Below are 21,713 nucleotides of genomic sequence, written 5' to 3' on the forward strand. Positions count from 1 at the left end.
ACTCATTTGAAGGGTTGTCCACATATACCATATATAGACACAGAAAAAGTATCTGTGACCAACAGATGCGTATCTGTATGCCCAGTCAGATGAAATCCATAGATTAGGGTCTAATGGGGTCTGTCAATTGACTGATTTCTTTATGAATTGTAACTCAATAAAATCTTTGACATTGTTGCATTTAAATATTTGTTCAATAAAAATAGGATAACTAAAGACATTACAGTATGGGGAACACAATGTTAGATGACCTGACTGCTACTGCCTGTGCAGAGATGATTACTTTATGGAATGAAAACAAATTAAGTAATAAAATAGAAACAAAGTAATATACACAACTGAAATATTTTTCATTTCATAGTAATTTCCTGTTTTTCTGATGTCTACTAGAGGTCGACTGATTAATCGAAATGGCAGATTAATTAGGGCCGATTTTCATAACAATCGGAAATCGGTATTTTTGGACGCCGATTTTATTTTTATTTGTTTATTTAAAATTTTTTTAACACCTTTATTTAACTAGGCAAGTCAGTTAAGAACACATTTTTTATTTTCAATGACAGCCTAGGAACAGTGGGTTAACTGCCTTGTTCAGGGGCAGAACGACAGATTTTTTACCTTGTCAGCTCGGGGATTCAATCTTGCAACCTTATGGTTTACTAGTCCAATGCTCTAACCACCTGCCTCACGAGGAGCCTGCCTGTTACGTGAATGCAGTAAGAAGCCAAGGTAAGTTGTTAGCTAGCATTACATTTATCTTATAAAAAAACAATCAATCAATCATAATCACTAGTTATAACTACACATGGTTCATGATATTACTAGTTTATTTAGCGTGTCCTGCGTTGCATATAATCGATGCGGTGCGCATTCGCGAAAAAGGACTGTCGTTGCTCCAACGTGTATGTAACCGTAAACATCAATGCCTTTCTTAAAATCAATACACAGAAGTATATATTTTTAAACCTGCATATTTAGCTAAAAGAAATCCAGGTTAGCAGGCAATATTAACCAGGTGAAATTGTGTCACTTCTCTTGCGTTCATTGCATGTAGAGTCAGGGTGTATGCAACAGTTTGGGCCGCCTGGCTCTTTGCGAACTAATTTGCCTGAATTTTACTTAATTATGACTTAACATTGAAGGTTGTGCAATATAACAGTCATTTTTTGTCTCATGGATGCCACCCGTTAGATAAAATATGGAACGGTTCTGTATTTCACTGAAAGAATAAATGTTTTGTTTTCGAGATGATAGTTTCCGGGATTCGACCATATTAATGACCTAAGGCTCGTATTTCTGTGTGTTATTATGTTATAATTAAGGCTATGATTTGATTGAGCAGTCTGACTGAGCGATGGTAGGCACCAGCAGGCTCGTAAGCATTCATTCAAACAGCACTTTAGTTCGTTTTGCCAGCAGCTCTTCGCTGTGCTTCAAGCATTGCGCTGTTTATGACTTCAAGCCTATCAACTCCCGAGATTAGGCTGGTGTAACCGATGTGAAATGGCTAGCTAGTTAGCGGGGTGCGCGCTAATAGCGTTTCAAATGTCACTCGCTCTGAGACTTGGAGTAGTTGTTCCCCTTGCTCTGCATGGGTAACGCAGCTTCGAGGGTGGCTGTTGTGTTCCTGGTTCGAGCCCAGGTAGGAGTGAGGAGAGGGACGGAAGCTATGCTGTTACACTGGCAATACTAAAGTGCCTATAAGAACATCCAATAGTCAAAGGTATATGAAATACAAATCGTATAGAGAGATAGAAATAGTCCTGTAATTCCTATAATAATTACAACCTAACTTCTTACCTGGGAATATTGAAAACTCATGTTAAAAGGAACCACCAGCTTTCATATGTTCTCATGTGCTGAGCAAGGAACATAAACGTTAGCTTTTTTACATGGCACATATTGCACTTTTACTTTCTTCTCCAACACTTTGTTTTTGCATTATTTAAACCAAATTGAACATGTTTCATTATTTATTTGAGGCTAAATAGATTTTATTGATGTGTTAAAATAAGTGTTCATTCAGTATTGTTGTAATTGTCATTATTACAAATAAATAAATAAAATTGTCCGATTTAATCGGTATCGGCTTTTTTTGGTCCTCCAATTAATCGGTATCGACGTTGAAAAATCATAATCTGTCGACCTCTGTCTACCCAATGTGGACCTGACAGGCAATGGAATAGTTTCAATGTTTTGGCAATTACATTTCACTATTGTGGGCATTGTAGCGTCTTTATTTCATAATACAATTAATGTAGACAAAATTCTAATCGAAACCAAAACCGTGATTATTTTAAAATAATCGAACCGACCTCCAAAAAAAAGCACTACAAAGGGATATTCAGTGTCTGTTTATATTTACACATCTACCGATCGAGGCCCTTTGTGAGGCATTAAAAAACTTCCCTGCTCTTTGTGGTTGAATCTGTGCTTGAAATTAACCACTGGATTGAGGGACCTTACAATTATCTGTATGTGTGGGGTACAGAGATGGGGTAGTCCTAAAACAATCATGTTAACCACTATGTTTGAACACAGAATGAGTCCATGCAAATTATTATGTACATTTTTACTCCTGAACTTATTTAGGCTTGCCATAACAAAGTGGTTGTATCCTTATTGACTCGACATGCCAGCTTTTCATTTTTTATTAATTTTGAAAGTCTTCTACAAACAAAATTCCACTTTGACATTATGGGGTATTGTGTGTAGGCCAGTGACACAATCTCAATTTAATCCATTTCAAATTCAGGCTGTAAAACAAAATTTAGAAAAAGTAAAGGGGTGTGAATACTTTCTGAAGGCACTTTAGCTTACTTTCTCGTATTTTTATTTCTTGTGTGTTTTTGTTCTACCTTATGTTTTTGTTGTTGTTGTACTACATTGATATTGATTGCTGGGTTTAGCGTTTGCAAGAAAGGCATTTAACTGTACTTGTGAATGTGACATTTTAAAACTTAACTTGATTAGTCTGCCCACTGTTGTGGTGTACCTGTCCAGGTGTGAACCCTCGGGTGAAGTCTGGCCGCTTTATGAAGCTCCTACCGGACTACGAGCACATGGACTACAGGGACGTGTACAGGCACTGTATGTACAGCAGCACATGCCTGACCTGACTGGCTCAACACACGTGTGGCTTTTAACATGCTAGTGTGTGACTGACTCCTGTGTTGTAGCCAGTTGCGACAAATACCATGTGCTCACCGACTGTGTGACGTGGTTTTGAAGGGGTGAATCTGCACTTTGCTCCTTACCTTAACTCGGACGTCTGACTACTAGGAATGGTACTGGAAAATGAATGTGCGCATTTAGCATGCTAGTCAACATGGTTAGTGCTTACAGTGACCGCTCCCTGTTTACTCTGACATTATAGTTTTTTTCATGCACTTGGATATAACTTCACATGTGCGTGCGTAGAGTACAATAACGATATGCCCCCTCCATATCTGCTGTCCTTGAAGTGAGGCCAGACCACGGTGATATGCTCTGTTGAGTTGTCATCAGTTTCTCAGTCCAAACTCTTATGTATTGATGTCCTGCGATTTGAACGGTTCACCGCTGTTTTGGTGTATTAACCCTTTGTTGCACTGTTGTGTTGCAGTGCTGCACCCATACAGACACATCCTGGGTCTTTGGCAGCCTGACATAGGCCCGTACGGAGGGCTGCTCAACGTGGTGGTACGCAATTAGTGTGTTTACACACACACACACACACACCTACACAGTTGTGTCCCCTCTTTATCACATTTAAACATTTTCAGTCTTTAAATTGTTCAGCACGCATGGTTGTAGAGGGGTACAAAAATGTGTCTATTTTCCCATCAAAACATGTTACTTTTCTCTCTCCCTTTACTCCGCTACCACCACCCATCCCTCTCCAGGTTGACGGGCTTTTCATCATTGGCTGGATGTACCTGCCCCCCCATGACCCTCGGGTCGAGGATCCCATGAGGAGGCGGCCACTCTTCCGCATCCACATGTGGGAGAGCAACAAGGTGGCGGTAGAGTGCATGTACGGACACAAGGGCCCTCACAAGGGGGACATCCAAGTGAGTCCATTTTTTTTTCTTCTTTTGTGTTCTGAATGGACAGTAAAGCTAATGTTTGTGATTTATTTATTTTTCTGCCACCTGCAGTTTCTTTTAATGAGAATAATGATTGGCTGATCACTCCTCTTGACCTGGATGGCATTCTGTGATCCCTCCTTAAAGCTGCAATATGTAACTTTTTGGGCGACCTGAGAAATTCACATAGAAATGTGAGTTATAAATCTATAATTCTCATTGAAAGCAAGTCTAAGGAGCGGTAGATCTGTTCTATGTGCACTATTTCTATAAGTCCTGTTCTTCAGTTTAGTTTTTGCGTCTTATTTTCATTTTTGAACACCAGCTTCAAACAGCTGAAAATACAATATTTTTGTTTCTATAATCTTTTTTATTCTGCGGTTTAGATTAGTACAATGATTCTCTACACTATACTTGTTTGATTTGTCACAAACTGAAAGTAAGCCAGCTATTAGAATTTTAGCAACCAGGAAATGGCAGAGCGATTTCTGCGTAGTGCATCTTTAACCTGTTTAAATATGTCAAATTGTCGATTTGCCTAAATAGACACCCCCCAAATTAATTAATTATAATGAGGGCCATAAACAATACCTAGTAATACTTATAGTGCCAAAAAGATTCAAATATCGCCTTTCTGGTAAAAATAAATATACCTGAGGTGTGAAGTACACAGTACAAATATGAAAAATCATATATTATTTTTTTCCTATCCAACAGAAGTGGTGGAGTAGGGCTATATATAAACAAAATTGCCCGCAATGAAGACGTCCTATATTGGTCTGCTAATACAGGACTAGTAAAGGCCCAGTGCACTACTTTTGTGAAAAAATTTCAACTAAATGTATTGGAGTGTTTAACAGCATTTGTAACTTGAGTCTGATAATTATCTATACAAAACAGTTAATCTGATAATACTTGTGTGAATATAAAAATACTTGCTTGATATGTTTTTCAGTTTCTTGAAATACTTTGTAAATGCAACTTATTTCGATGTGAACTGAAATGGTCTATTCATCCCTTTTCCATTTTAGTAGACAATCTTATCCAGACCAACTTACAGTAGTGAGTGCATACTTTTTCATGCTGGTCCCACGTGGGAATTGAACCCACAACCCTAGCTAACATTGCAAGCGCAAAGTAGTTTGTAAGGATGGTAAATTAATACTGCGCAAAAAGTGCTTGTTTTCCATGTTATTTGATCAAGAAAAATATTTAATTTAATGTAGATGTTGTGTCTTTGCCCATAACTTTTCACCTTTTTGATTTAAATGTTTGAGGACTGTTTTGTTCTTTCTGAAATTCCATAAGAATGACAATCGCAGAGAAAAGGACAGAGCATCAACTCTTACATTTCCAACTATCGAATCCTGATAGATACTGTTCTTAATTATGCAACTACCTTTTTTGCCAAAGCGGAGATGCTGAAAAATATGTTTGCCCGCGCTACAGACGTCTACGGTATGTCGGTCCGGTAATACTATTAAAGGCCCAGTGCACTAAATTTGTGAAAATATATATTTTTCAAAACATAATATATATATATATATATATTATATTTATTTTTTTTAGACCAGAGGAAATGGTGACTCCTATTAGCCCTCCAACACCACTTCCTGCAGTGTCTGGTCTCCCATCCAGGGACTGACCAGGACCAACCCTGCTTAGCTTCAGAAGCAAGCCAATAGTGGGATGCAGGGTGGTATACTGCTGGTTTTTCAACATGACAATGACCCAAAACACACCCCTGGGCTATTTGACCAAGAAGTAGAGTAATGGAGTGCTGTATTAGTTGACCTGGCCTCCACAATCACCCGACCTCAACCCAATTGAGATGGTTTGTGATGAGTTGAACTGCAAGGAAGGAAAAGCAGCCAACAAGTACTCAGCATATGTGGGGACTCCTTCAAGACAGTTGTAAAAGCATTCCAGGTAAAGCTAGTTGAGAGAATGCCAAGAGTATAGAAAGCTGTCATCAAGGTAAAGTGTGACTACTTTGAAAAATCGAAATATATTTGATTTGTTTAACACTTTTTGGGGTTATTACATGATTTCATAGTTTGTCTGCACTATTATTCTACAATGTGGAAATAAAGAAACTCTTGAATGAGTAGATATATACATACAATTGAAGTCGGAAGTTTACATACACTTCGGTTGGAGTCATTAAAACTCGTTTTTCAACCACTCCACAAATTTCTTGTTAACAAACTATGGTTTTGGCAAGTCGGTTAGGACATCTACTTTGTGCATGACACAAGTAATTTTTCCAACAATTGTTTACAGACAGATTATTTCACTTATAATTCACTGTATCACAATTCCAGTGGGTCAGAAGTTTACATACACAAAGTTGACTGTGCCTTTAAACAGCTTGGAAAATTCCAGAAAATTATGTGGTGGCTTTAGAAGCCTCTGATAGGCTAATTGACATAATTTGAGTCAATTGGAGGTGTACCTGTGGATGTATTTCAAGGCCTACCTTCAAACTCAGTGCCTCTTTGCTTGACATCATGGGAAAATCAAAAGAACTCAGCCAAGACCTCAGAATGTTTTTTTGTAGACCTCCACAAGTCTGGTTCATCCTTGGGAGCAATTTACAAATGCCTGAAGGTACCACGTTCATCTGTACAAACAATAGTTCGCAAGTATAAGTACCATGGGACCACATAGCCGTCATACCGCTCAGGAAGGAGAGGCGTTCTGTCTCCTATAGATGAACGTACTTTGGTGTGAAAAGTGCAAATCAATCCCAGCAAAGGACCTTGTGAAAATGCTGGAGGAAACAGTTACAGAAGTATCTATATCCACAGAAAAACGAGTCCTATATCGACATAACCTGTATGGCCATTCAGCAAGGAAGAAGCCACTGCTCCAAAACCGCCATAAAAAAGCCAGACTACGGGTTGCAACTGCACATGGGGACAAAGATCGTACTTTTTGGAGAAATGTCCTCTTGTCTGATGACACAAAAATAGAACCGTTTGGCCATAATGACCATCGTTCTGTTTGGAGGAAGTTAAAGCTTGGTCGCAAATGGGTCTTCCAAATTGACAATGACCCCAAGCATACTTCCAAAGATGTAGAAAATGGCTTAAGGACAACAAAGTCAAGGTATTGGAGTGGCCATCACAAAGCCCTGACCTTAATCCCATAGAAATTAAGTGGGCAGAACTGAAAAGGCGTGTGCGAGCAAGGAGGCCTACAAACCTGACTCAGTTACACCAGCTCTGTCAGGAGGAATGGGCCAAAATTCACCCAACTTATTGTGGGAAGCTTGTGGAAGGTTACCTGAAATTTTGATCCAAGTTAAACAATTTAAAGGCAATGCTTCCAAATACTAATTGAGTGTATGTATGTAAACGTCTGACCCACTGGGATTGTGATGAAATAAATAAAAGCTGAAATAAATCATTCTCTCTCTTATTCTGACATTTCACATTCTTAAAATAAAGTGGTGATCCTAAAACAGGGAATAGGATTAAATGTCAGGAATTGTGAACATTGACTTTAAATGTATTTGGCTACGGTGTCTGTTAACTTCCAACTTGAACTGTGTATATATATAGATATAAAAATTGAAACACCCCTTCTTCCTGTGGCTATGGCTGTCAGCACAAGGTGATTTTGTTCCTCTGGGACCAAGAGAAAGGGGTTTTGTTTAAATTCTAAATCCGTCCGAGAACATCACAGCGAGAGGAGACTGCGTTTGCTGCAATCGCTAGTCTCCCATTCCATATGCTGTATTGTAAGCGGAGCTGCAAGCAAAGCCAGAGAAATTAGATCCTTTGTCTGGATGGGCAAGAAAATGTGACTTGTCGCTCACTATGCAAATGAGGTACTGCATTTCAGATGAGAGCAGATAGTAGCATGTGAAGCAGGACAATGGTGCACAGAAATTGATGTTGCAAAGTACACAGAGCGCTCTGTAATATAAAAATGTTGGTCGGATCCTGTCCAGATCTGCTCAAATTCCCCTAAATAGAGGACTTAACGTTAACTCACAGGAAGTCCATTCCAGTTAACTACTTTTGTATAGTAAGGGAGATAATTATGTGATTATTGTGCTTAAATAGTCATGTTCACTACTATTGTTCTACCTTTTATGTGTAAGCAGTGCACTCACTGTGTGGTGACGTAGTCCCCTGTGACGGGACTATCATTAATGTGATGACTGCTATTTATCAAATAATTACCTACTCTGTTTAATTATTACTCGATTATAAGATATATATTTGTCTATAGATAAGTCACTTATTAATGTATTGTTACCTCATCAGTCTCATTCTGAACGTCGCAAAATTCTTGGATATCTGCACGAACCACATTTACATCATTTACATTTAAGTCATTTAGCAGACGCTCTTATCCAGAGCGACTTACAAACCCTAGCCTAAGTGATGAATCAGCGATATACAAATTGGCTTAGGAAATAAATAATTAACTAAATAATCACACAGAATTACATAAACAACCACTCGTGAAGGCTATATTGATTACTAACATAATGCAATGAAAAGTCCCTAGTGGACTAACCCGATATGATGGCTTGTTACACAATGGAAAGTGGGTGGGGAAAGAGTGGGAGAGAGAAAGTAGTGGACTTATCGTACATACATTTGGAAAATACGCTGACTGTAAATATGGATATTTAGCACCCAAACAACCGCTCATTAGGATTTAGAAATGCAACATATATTTACGCTTAGGTGTCTTTCTCTGTGTCTGAAACCACTCGTCTGTCTTTGGCGAGTAGTTTGAGGGATGTAAGACTGGTTTGTCCACCAGAGGTCACAATGTCCTTTGTAGTTGTAGTAGGCTTCTTTATCTTAAGAGTGTCCGTTTCAAATTTATATTAGAATGGATCCTTCGGAGATACCTATGGTGGTGAGAGAAATCAAATCAAATCAAATTTTATTTGTCACATACACATGGTTAGCAGATGTTAATGCGAGTGTAGCGAAATGCTTGTGCTTCTAGTTCCGACAATGCAGTAATATTAGACTGTAAACTCTCCTTCCAGACCCATATCAAACATCTCCAATCCAAAGTTAAATCTAGAATTGGCTTCCTATTTCGCAACAAAGCATCCTTCACTCATGCTGCCAAACATACCCTTGTAAAACTGACCATCCTACCAATCCTCGACTTTGGCGAAGTCATTTACAAAATAGCCTCCAATACCCTACTCAACAAATTGGATGCAGTCTATCACAGTGCAATCCGTTTTGTCACCAAATCCCCATATATTACCCACCATTGCGACCTGTACGCTCTCGTTGGCTGGCCCTCGCTTCATACTCGTCGCCAAACCCACTGGCTCCATGTCATCTACAAGACCCTGCTAGGTAAAGTCTCCCCTTATCTCAGCTCGCTGGTCACCATAGCATCTCCCACCTGTAGCACACGCTCCAGCAGGTATATCTCTCTAGTCACCCCCAAAACCAATTCTTTCTTTGGCCGCCTCTCCTTCCAGTTCTCTGCTGCCAATGACTGGAACGAACTACAAAAATCTCTGAAACTGGAAACACTTCTCCCTCACTAGCTTTAAGCACCAACTGTCAGAGCAGCTCACAGATTACTGCACCTGTACATAGCCCACCTATAATTTAGCCCAAACAACTACCTCTTTCCCTACTGTATTTATTTTGCTCCTTTACACCCCATCATTTTTATTTCTACTTTGCACATTCTTCCATTGCAAATCTACCATTCCAGTGTTTTACTTGCTATATTGTATTTACTTTGCCACCATGGCCTTTTTTGCCTTCCTTATCTCACCTCATTTGCTCACATCGTATATAGACTTGTTTCTACTGTATTATTGACTGTATGTTTGTTTTACTCCATGTGTAACTAACTCTGTGTCGTTGTCTGTGTCGAACTGCTTTGCTTTATCTTGGCCAGGTCGCAATTGTAAATGAGAACTTGTTCTCAACTTGCCTACCTGGTTAAATAAAGGTGAAATAAAAAAATTAAAATAACCAACAAGTTATCTAACTAACAATTCCAAAACTACTGTCTTATACACACAAGTGTAGGGGGATAAAGAATATGTACATAAAGATATATGAATGAGTGATGGTACAGAGCGGCATAGGCAAGATACAGTAGATGGTATCGAGTACAGTATATACATATGAGATGAGTATGTAAACAAAGTGGCATAGTTAAAGTGGCTAGTGATACTAGTGTATTACATAAAGATGCAGTAGATGATATAGAGTACAGTATATACGTATACATATGAGATGAATAATGTAGGGTATGTAAACATTATATTAGGTAGCATTGTTTAAAGTGGCTAGTGATATATTTTACATTTCCCATCAATTCCCATTGTTAAAGTGGCTGGAGTTGAGTCAGTGTGTTGGCAGCAGCCACTCAATGTTAGTGGTGGCTGTTTAACAGTCTGATGGCCTTGAGATAGAAGCTGTTTTTCAGTCTCGGTCCCAGCTTTGATGCACCTGTACTGACCTCGCCTTCTGGATGATAGCGGGGTGAACAGGCAGTGGCTCGGGTGGTTGATGTCCTTGAAGATCTTTATGGCCTCACTACCCTCTGGAGAGCCTTACGGTTGTGGGCGGAGCAGTTGCCGTACCAGGCGGTGATACAGCCCGCCAGGATGCTCTCGATTGTGCATCTGTAGAAGTTTGTGAGTGCTTTTGGTGACAAGCCGAATTTCTTCAGCCTGCTGAGGTTGAAGAGGCGCTGCTGCGCCTTCTTCACGATGCTGTCTGTGTGGGTGGACCAATTCAGTTTGTCTGTGATGTGTTAGCCGAGGAAATTAAAACTTACTACCCTCTCCACTACTGTTCCATCGATGTGGATAGGGGGGTGTTCCCTCTGCTGTTTCCTGAAGTCCACAATCATCTCCTTAGTTTTGTTGACGTTGAGTGTGAGGTTATTTTCCTGAATGGATACTCCAGCTGTTACACACGCGGTGGTCTTTGGTCGAGTTTACTAGACTACCAGTACTTAAACAGCTGTAGACTGAATGTTCCGGTGTGATCTTTATCTTCTTCACTCGAGAGATTCAGAGGGTCTTACCATTTTCTAGTGTTGTAGTTTTAAACCATTTGTAAGCCATGTAGCCACCGCTCCACATTGTCTGGTCTGTATTTAAATTCCAACCATTTTGACGTGTGGACCACGTCCTCACGTTCTCTGGTCTAATGTAAATTGTATTAGTTATTTTAAGCTTGGATATAAAGGGGTCATTCCATTATGTTGAAATGAAGTCTGTGCTCACGTGGGCGTGGTTACTGACTTGGCAAAAGTTTATATGAAAAACAATTATCTAACTTCGAAGGCTAAAATCACATTTTATCTTCAAGTATTCTTATACTTAATCATTTATTTTATACAACATTTAAATGCAAACCTGAACTGTATCTATGAGGGTGTCTAGTTCTTGTTATACAGTCTTTATGATCATTTTAATGACCTCACAAAATAGACATGAATTTTCCATATTCCATTTCTCATCATTACCTAGATTTGGATGTTGAAGTATATTGTTTCAATGTTCCATGTTTGATGTTTAAGTTATTTGGCAAGAGTCTATCTAACACTCAGACATTCCATTCTTAATACTGTAGAGCCAAAGGTAGAGTTTCTGCCAGGTATTTACGATCCGGTTGTTAAGTCATAAAACCTTGGTGAACTCTCCCAGGAGAGAGCGAGAGTTTGGCGAGAGTCTGTCAGCCATTGGCCTAGCTGATGACCCACGTCTTCCATGGCTTTGTGATAAAAGCTGCAATGTCTTTTCTTATTTCCAGACTGGGAAGAAGGATGAGTTCTCGACTAAGTGCAACCAGACAGATCATCACCGCATGCCAGGGGGGAGGCAGGAGGTGAGGAGGAGAGAGGGTCTCTTGTCACTTCACAACACTTTCTATATTGTTATCATATGGCTGAGGCAACTATGCATTTGTAAAATAAATGTATTAATTGAACATGGAATCAATCAATCACATAGTGTAGCACTTTTTACAAACACACAACCTCAATGTTCCGATCATACTGAAAGTTCGCTGTTGTCCCTCATGAACTCGGGGAGGGGACTGTGGATCTGTCTCCGTTCGTTCGTACATTAGTCACGCGATATCTCAGACGGCACTGGTCCGATTTTGACAAAACCTGGGTGAATGATGTGTCTTGCCTTAGCGAACACAATCAAAACATAAATATTGTATGCAACAAGGCACTAAAGTAACATTTAAGAAATGTGGCAAAGCAATGAACGTTTCCTCTGAATACAATGTTGTGTTTGGGGTAAATCCACTAAAACACATTACTGAGTACCGCTGCATATTTTCAAGCATAGTGGTGGCTGCATCATGTTATGGGTATGTTTGTAATCGTTAAGATCTGGGAAGTTTTTCGGGCAAAGCACAGGCTATATTCTAGTGGAAAACCTGGTCTTCTGCTATTAGTAGATTAATTCACCTTTCAGCAGGACAATAACCTAAAACACAATGCCAAATCTACACTTGAGTTGCTTACCAAGAAGACCGTGAATGTTTCTGACTTAAATCTACTTCTAGCAATGATAAACAACCAATTTGACAGAGCTTGAAGAATTTTGAAAAGAATAATGGGCAAATGTTGCGCAATCCGGGTGTGGAACGCTCTTAGACGCAATATCTCAGACACCACTGGCCCAATTTGGATGAAGATTGGATGAGTGATTCGTCCTGCAATAGAGTTCTAGCGTTTACAAAATTACACTGATTGGCCCAAGGGGGTAGCTATACTAATTGACTGTATGCACATTAGTCACACGCAATGTCTTGGACAGCGCTGGACTGATTTTGACGAAACTTGGGTAGATGATGCATCATGCCACAGAGATCCGTAATTCACTAAATTCGATTGATTGGCTGCATAATTTTTTGGGGATGACATGTTTACTGTTGCCTTGTCTAAGATTTGTGTTGAATCAAGTCGTTCAGATTTCAATCGGTAAATGAGGCACATCGGTAAGTGGGCGTAACCGTGGGATTTTGATCTGTTGGCAGGAGTTCCGCACATGGCTGGAGGAGGAGTGGGGGAGGACACTGGAGGACATCTTCCATGAGCATATGCAGGAGCTCATTCTTATGAAGTTCATCTACACAAGCCAATACGAGTAGGTCTTCCTTATGACAGTATACCAGCCAATGTGAGTAGGTCTTCCATATTACATCTACTGTTTTAGACAATTTATTTAAATATTTACATTTTTGCCACTATTGTTCCTTTTCTTTCATTTCTTTCATTTGTCAGTGAAAGACTTAAAGAATTATCTAGCTGGAGGCTATGAATTAATTGTAATGTACATACATTTTCCTCAATGTGTCCTTATAATGCTTTAAGGGATTGGTCGCTAGGTGACTTGACACATACCCCATTAATTCATTTTTCATTCAGTGATATTGTATTCCTTTTTTAAGAGGTTCATATAAATCTGTTTTATGTAATTGGCTTCATGAATGTTGATGATGCTGTGTTCTGACAGTAATTGCCTGACGTACCGGCGGATCTACCTCCCCCCCCGGGTGCCCTCGGACCTGCTGCAGCCGGGCCTGTTTAAAGGCACCTATGGCAGCCACGGCCTGGAGATCGTCATGCTCAGCTTTCATGGGCCCTGCGCCAGGGCCACCAAGCTTACTGTCAGTCCCTCAACCCTATTGCTTCCACCCTACTGTTTCCAACTCCAACCTTCTCCCTAATGTTTATTTTTATTTAATCCTTACAGTAGTTGGTTGGCATTGAGTTATGTGGGCAGAACACTATATTACAGGTGGCCTACATATTCCATTGTGTATTTAACAAAACCTTCAGTGTGATCAGTTCAGTTGGCATGAAGACATTTTGAAATTGAAAACAAAATTCCTTATTACACGTTTGGGTAGTACCTCTTTCCTTTCAAAATGTTTTCCCCATTTTGTGCCTACTGAACATTTCCCTGCCCTTTCTCCTCTTTCCCAGGGGGACCCCAATGTCCCAGCAGGCCAGCTAACGCTTGACGTGGACCTGAACCGGCCTGTGTGCCTGCCGGACCTGGTGCACCAGCGCAGCATAGAAGAGCTGTCTCGCCTGGTGCTGGGGATGCACGAGGAGGCGCAGCGGGAGGTGCAGAACCCAGACGTGGCCCCCCAGGGAGCTGCTTCAGAGGGGGCTGTGGCTGGTGGTGCTGGGGCAGCGGGGCTGGAGTCGGCTATGGAAGCCCAGTCAGAGAGCCCCCAGCCTGGGCCCAGTAGCAGCAGCGCTTCCTCAGAGGCCCAGCCTTTCGTCCTGCCTCTGGGGGTCATGACCCGCAATGAGGTTTACCCCCGAACCTGCAAGATGTGGTGAGACCATTTATATCACACCTGTTCAGGTTGTTATTCACACATCCTCATATAGCCAAGAGTGCCAGGAAAATGTAGCTGCATAATATACTAAAATGGTAATTTATCAGACACTTTTCTCCATATGGACTTAGTTTATGCATGTGTCTAGTGCATGTGGAAATCACAAAATTAATTTGTTACAAGCACAACACTCCAGCCAACTGAATCATTGGATCACAACATGTGATACACCATCCAAAGTACCTTCAGAAAGTATTCATACCCACATTTTTGTTGTTACAGCCTGAATTCAAAATAGATATATATATTTTTTTTCTCACCCATCAACACACAATACCCCATTAGTGTTCTTGGGCACAGGCACTATGGTGGTCTGCTTGAAACATGTTGGTATTAGAGACTTGGACAGGGAGAGGTTGAAAATGTCAGTGAAGACACTTGCCAGTTGGTCAGCGTTTGCTCGGATTACAAGTCCTGGTAATCCGTCTGGCCCTGTGAACTTTAGAATGTTGACCTATTTAAATGTCTTATTCACATCGGCTGTGTAGAGAGTGATCACACAGTCGCCCAGAACAGCTGATGCTCTCATGCATCAGCTGTGTTACTTTCCTTGAAGCGAGCATAGAAGTTATTTAGCTCGTTTGGTAGGCTCTTGTCACTGAGCAGCTTGCTGTGCTTCCTTTTTGTATTCGGTAATAGTTTGCAAGCCCTGCCACATCCGATGTGCGTTGGAGCCTGTGTAGTATGATTCGATCTTAGTCCTGTATTGACGCTTTGCCTGTTTGATAGTTCGTCAGAGGGCATAGTGGGATTTCTTATAAGCTTCTGGGTTAGAGTCTCGCTCCTTGAAAGCGGCAAATCTACCCTTTTGCTCAGTGTGAATGTTGTCTGCAATCCATGGCTTCTGATCAGGGTATATACATACAGTCACTGTGGGGACGACGTCATCAATGCACTTATTGATGAAACCAGTGACTGATGCGGTATACTCCTCAATGCCATCGGAAGAATCCCGGAACCTATTCAAGTCTGTGCTAGCAAAAATGTCCTGTAGTTTAGCATCTGCCTAATCTGACCACTTTTTTTATAGACTGAGTCACTGGTACTTCTTGCTTTAATTTTGGCTTTTAAGCAGGAACCGGGAGGATAGAATTATGGTCAGATTTGCCAAATGGAGGGTGAGGGAAAGCTTTGTATGCGTCTTGGTGTGTGGAGCAAAGGTGGTCTAGAGGTTGTTGTTTAAAAAATAAAAATAAAAACTTTTATTAATTTTTTCCCCTCCCCCGTCTGGTTGCACATTCAACATGCTGATAGAAATGAGGCAAAACTGATTTAAGTTTCCCTGCATTCATGTCCACGGCCACTAGGAGCGCCGCCTCTGGATGTGCGTTTTCCTGTTTTGCATATGGCCGAATACCGCTCATTGAGTGTGGTCTGAGTGTTAGCATCGGTTTGTGTTGGTAAATAGAAAGCTACGAAGATGAGAACTCTAGGTAGATAGCATGGTCTACAGCTTATCATGAGATACTCTACCTCAGGTGAGCAAGAACTTAAGACTTCCTTAGATATTGTGCACCAGCTTTTGTTTACAAAGATGCATAGGCCCCTGCTCTGTGTCTTTACCAGAGGCTACTGTTCTATCCTGCCAATACAGGGATGAGGGCCTGTACGGGTGTTTGGAGTATATCCTTCCTGTCCGACTCATTAAAGAAAAACTCTTCGTCCAACTATAGCACTGCGATGCAGTGCCTTAGACTGCTGCACCACTGGGGAGGCCAATTTGGCAACATTTTATTCCACTTTGACATTATGGGGTATTGTGTGTAAACCAGTGGGAAAAAAATCTACATTTAATCCATTTTAATTTCTGGCTGTAACAGTAAAATGTGGAAAAAGGCAAGTGGTGTAAATACTTTCTGAAGGCACCGTATGCTACGCAACAGGAAATCATGTTTAATTTATTTTGTATTTTCATTGATTTCAGCTTTTACGGAACAGGCCTGATTGCAGGTCACGGCTTCACAAGTCCGGAGCGCACACCGGGCCTGTTTGTCCTGTTCGACGAAGACCACTTCGGCTTCATCTGGCTAGAGCTCAAGTCGTTTAGCCTTTACAGCCGCCTGACGGACCGGCTGGCCCACGCCTATGCCCCCGACATGGAGCGCTTTGAGGCCATGCTGCGCAACATGCAGTCCTGGACATCCTGATGGGCCAGACAGACACAGGCTTACCTAGACCCCGTACACACATCCTGAGTGTTGACCGCACCTGGAAAACATTTGGGAACCTAGTTGTAACCTATAACTAAGGCCCGTTGTTTTTTCCTGATCAGGTTATGTGGTTAGGCAAAACTCTTGGTCTTAATTATCACTCATGTATGTATATCTTTCCCCTATAAAACCCCGAAATGCTTACACACAGAAAAGCCCCATATTTACTATCCCTGTAGAATCCCTCTCTACTGTACACAGCTTCACAATCCCAAATCACCTCCACACTGTCCCACACATTTCTGGCCCTGGCCAGAAACAACCTTTTGCCCTACCCCCTAGGCACCTGAAGTATCCTTGCTCCCTGTCCCATGTTTCCCCTCTTTTCACCTCCACACGACATCGGTATCTCTGCTGCGATATACCCAAAGGTCATATGATATGACAAAGGCTTCCTTAACAGCTGATTGTTATTAGTTTTTTATCCAGAGAAGAGGATTTTACTTTTCATCCTACAAACCCCAGAACAAACGCTCTGTGCCTCTAGTTGTAATGTATACACCATGTCTGTATTGCCTAATGCTACAGTGCCTTGCAAAGTATTCATCCCCCTTGGCGTTTTTCCTATTTTGTTGCATTACAACCTTTAATTTAAAATGATTTTTATTTTGATGTCATAATTGACATGCAGAAAATGGTCCAAATTGGTGAAGTGAAATGAAAAGTGGTGCGTGCATATGTATTCATCCACTTTGCTATGAATCCCATAAATAAGATCTGGTGCAACCAATTACCTTCAGAAGTCACATAATTAGTTAAAATAAAGTCCACCTGTGTGCAATCTAAGTGTCACATGATCTGTCACATGATCTCTGTATATATACACCTGTTTTGAAAGGCCCCAGAGTCTGCAACGCCACTAAGCAAGGGGCACCACCAAGCAAGCGGCACCATCAAGACCAAGGAGCTGTCCAAGCAGGTCAGGGACAAAGTTGTGGAGAAGTACAGATCAGGGTTGGGTTATAAAAAAATATCTGAAACTTTGAACATTCCACGGAGCACCATCTCGCCAACAGCCAATGAAATTGCAGGGCGTCAAATACAAATCAACAGAAATCTCATAAATCAAATGTCTCAAACATATAAGTATTAGGCACCATTTTAAAGATACAATTCTCGTTAATCCAGCCATAGTGTCTGATTTCAAAAATGTTTTACAGCGAAAGCTCCACAAACGATTGTTAGGTCACCACCAACTCACAGAAAAACCCAGCCATTTTTCCAGCCAAAGAGAGGAGTCACAAAAAGCACAAATAGAGATAAAAATTAATCACTAAGCTTTGATGATCTTCATCAGATGACACAATACATGTATGTTTTGTTTGGTAAAGTTCATATTTATATCCAAAAATCTTACTTTACATTGGCATGTTACGTTCAGTAGTTCCAAAACATGCAGTGATTTTGCAGAGAGCCACATGAATTCACAGAAAAACTCGTAATAAATGTTGATGAAAAACTTTAGATACACTTCTCCTTAATGCAACCGCTGTGTCAGATTTCTAAAAAAACTTGACGGAAAAAGCATAATCTGAGAACGGCGCTCAGAGCCCAAACCAGCCAGAGAAATATCCTCCATGTTGGGTAGTCAACATTTATTCATAAATAGCATTATAAATATTCACTTACCTGTGATGATCTTCATCAGAATGCACTCCCAGGAATTGCAGTTCCACAATAAATGCTTGTTTTGTTCGATAATGTCCATCATTTATGCCCATTTATGTCCAATAGCTTCTTTTGTTAGGGCGTTTGGTAAACAAATCCAAAAGCGCGATCCGGTCCATTCAGACGAAACGTTCAAAAAGTTATATTACAGGTCGAAGAAACTTGTCAAACTAAGTATAGAATCAATCTTTAGGATGTTTTTATCATTAAAGTTAAATAATGTTCCAACCGGAGAATTCCATTGTCTGTATAAAAGCAATTGAACGAGAGCTACCTCTCAAGTGAAAGTGTAGTCGAGGCTGTAGTCAGACCCCTTAGTCAAACAGCTCCCATCTGGCACCCCTTCACATGAGAAGCCTGAAACAACGTTCTAAAGACTGTTGACATCTAGTGGAAGCCCTGGGAAGTGCAAAATAACCCATATCCCACTGTGTATTCGATAGGGGTGAGTTCAAAAACTACAAAACTCAGATTTCCCACATCCTGTTTGGATTTCTCAGTCTGTTATACTCACAGACATCATTCAAACAGTTTTGTTCAGAGAAACTTCAGAGTGTTTTCTATCCAATACGAATAATAATATGCATATATTAACATCTGGGACTGAGTAGGAGGCAGTTCACTCTGGGCACGCTATTCATCCAAAAGTGAAAATGCTGCCCCCTATCCCAAACAAGTTTTAAATCCATTATTAAAAAATGGAAAGAATATGGCAACTCAACAAACCTGACAAGAGGGCGGCCCACAAACTCATGGACCAAGCAAGGAGGGCATTAATCAGAGAGGCAACTAAGAGACCAAAGATAACCCAGAAGGAGCTGCAACGCTCCACAGGGAGATTGGATTATCTGTCCATAGGACCACTTTAAGCCATACACTCCATAGAGCTGGGCTTTATGGAAGAGTTGCCATAAAAAAGCCATTGCTTAAAGAAAAAAATAACAAACATGTTTGGTGTTCGCAAAAAGGCATGTGGGAGACTCCCCAAACATATGGAAGAAGGTACTCTGGTCAGATGACACTCAAATGTAGCTTTTTGGCCATCAAGGGAAAAACGCTATGTCTGGCACAAACCCAACACCTTTCATCACCCCGAGAACACCATCCCCACAGTGAAGCATGGTGGTGGCAGCATCATGCTGTGGGGATGTTTTTCATTGGCAGGGACTGAGAAACTGCTCAGAATTGAAGGAATGATGGATGGTGCTAAATACAGGGAAATTGTTGAGGGAAACCTGTTTGTCTTCTAGAGATTTGAGACCGGGACTGAGGTTCACCTTCCAGCAGGACAATGACCCCAAGCATACTGCTAAAGCAACACTCAAGTGGTTTAAGGGGAAACATTTAAATGTCTTGGAATGGCCTAGTCCCAGACCTCAATCCAATTGTGAATCTGTGGTGTGACTTAAAGATTGCTGTACACCAGCAAAACCCATCCAAGTTGAAGGAGCTGGAGCAGTTTTCCTTGAAGAATGGGCAAAAATCCCAGTGGCTAGATGTGCCAAGTTTATAGAGACATACCTCAAGAGACTTGCAGCTGTAATTGCTGCAAAAGGTGGCTCTACAAAGTATTGACTTTGGGGGGGATGAATAGTTATGCACGCTCAAGTTCTGTTTGTCTTATTTGTTTCACAATAAAAACATATTTTGCATCTTCAAAGTGGTAGGCATGTTGTGTAAATCAAATTATATAAACCCCCCCCAAAAAATCCATTTTAAATCCAGGTTTTAAGGCAACAAAATAGGGTAAATGTGGGTAAATACTTTTGCAAGTCATTGTATGAGAAGTGAGTGGAATTTCTACTAAAACTTATTCTTTAATGATTTTGTTTGGATGCATGCTGTATTTTCAGTTTAATGCCACCTGTTTCCAATACTCTTATTCACAATCTGAGACACTTGGTTTGCTATATATTAGTGTGTACATTGCTCTTAGTTTGGTTCACAGGTGGCATTATGGTGTTAGAAAAGATCTCTGGTGCTTTTACTCTTTTCGTCACATGGTCAAGGAAAATATAATGTATTACAATATTACGCAATTGGGCATTTGCATATCAGAAATTGCTACTTTTTATTTTCAAAATACTTCTGATGGATAGTATGTAGTAAAATGCAAATATTTAATGACTGGATGTTTCAACATATTAGTATTTTCTACATGTTGGCAAAAAGCTTACGCTGTACTGTAGCTGTATCAGCCATTTGTATTTAGACTGATAGCATATTGCCCTATTGGATGCTTTTAACAGGATGTTATAAAGGTATTGCAACACCCGTTAGGATAATGGCTGTTTGTACAACACAAAATGCTATTCAAGGTTCTCATCTTTATTCCCATTTGGACCCCAGGAAGAGTAGCTGCTGCTGCCTTAGTAGCAGTGAATGGGGACCCTACTGAATACTAAATCAAACTGTACATTTACATTGCGAAAAGTGTACGACTGTTCTTGGCAGTACAGTGGATGGTTTTGTCCCAACTCCTCTATGGATTCCTTTCCTTGATCCCTTTCCTTCATGACCGGGACCGGAAGGGTTTTCCACCATGTGGCTTTCCCCCCCATCTTCTCCTGACGACAGGTCAGTGATCATGGAGGGCAGGACATAAGGAAAGGAAGCTAAGTTGATAGTATTGAGACAGTCACTAACTCCGAGGCTCCATTCAAAGCAGTTCTTTTGTATCAGACTGCAGCTTTACTAACGTTTGGGGAAAAATAAGCTCTAGCGAGAGTAAAGAAGTAATATATATATTAATGAATGGAACCTATTTAATAAGCTTGTTTTAAATATTTTTGGGGACAGCTGTAGAAATATTTGCATCATTACTTGGTTGATTTGAGTTTTGTAAGTAGCGCTTCTGTGGTCAGCTGTTTAAATGAAGCACCTTTGTAAATTGAGTCTTGCGCTTTGTAAATCGTCAATCCCAGAGGCACAACCCTGCTTGAAACTGTTAGACCTGTTGAACTGCTCACTCTGACTTCAGTTCTGCAGTTGAAGTGTCCTTTCCCTTAACAATAATAAAAAAGAATAACTCATTTTCGCTTCTGTTTTTCCTCTTTCCCATTTCACACGTTTTGGAGCATAGCATAAGGTGCCAAGTCCAACCAGTATGCATAATAATACTGTCCACACACAAAGGCGATTCCTAGATTTAGTTTAATTTGAGTATAGGCTAGAGTCAGACCAATTATGCACCAAAGAAATCTTAAATCAATTTTGTTAAATTGCCAAACGTAAAATGCAGTCGGCTTTGTATTGTGTAGTGGCACAATCCTAATTTGTTTTGTTTTGTGTGGGGGCTTGGGCTCATAAGGTCTAATATACAAATGGGTGTTTCGAATGAATAATCACCTTTTGAAAGCGCTGTGCATTCA

At 40.5% G+C, this 21,713-nt stretch overlaps 1 protein-coding gene across 2 annotated transcripts in view; it reads left to right on the top strand.

Moving 5' to 3' along the window:
• The window catches only part of LOC115109540 (F-box only protein 31), a 30,806-nt gene extending 9,432 nt beyond the window's left edge, over positions 1 to 21,374 (top strand). The window contains exons 3-10 of one of the 2 annotated variants that reach the window (XM_029634533.2): positions 3,004 to 3,090; positions 3,605 to 3,681; positions 3,885 to 4,052; positions 11,846 to 11,920; positions 13,088 to 13,197; positions 13,567 to 13,720; positions 14,040 to 14,401; positions 16,389 to 21,374. In XM_029634533.2, the coding sequence (XP_029490393.1) occupies positions 3,004 to 3,090; positions 3,605 to 3,681; positions 3,885 to 4,052; positions 11,846 to 11,920; positions 13,088 to 13,197; positions 13,567 to 13,720; positions 14,040 to 14,401; positions 16,389 to 16,611 (1,256 nt within the window). In that variant the 3' untranslated portion in view covers positions 16,612 to 21,374. The remainder of the gene's footprint in view (positions 1 to 3,003; positions 3,091 to 3,604; positions 3,682 to 3,884; positions 4,053 to 11,845; positions 11,921 to 13,087; positions 13,198 to 13,566; positions 13,721 to 14,039; positions 14,402 to 16,388) is intronic. The other variant, XM_029634534.2, reaches the window with a different exon arrangement.
• The last annotated feature ends 339 nt before the right edge of the window (positions 21,375 to 21,713 follow it).

The sequence above is a fragment of the Oncorhynchus nerka genome, linkage group LG25 (genome assembly GCF_034236695.1).
Source record: "Oncorhynchus nerka isolate Pitt River linkage group LG25, Oner_Uvic_2.0, whole genome shotgun sequence".
Classification (NCBI taxonomy): domain Eukaryota; kingdom Metazoa; phylum Chordata; class Actinopteri; order Salmoniformes; family Salmonidae; genus Oncorhynchus; species Oncorhynchus nerka.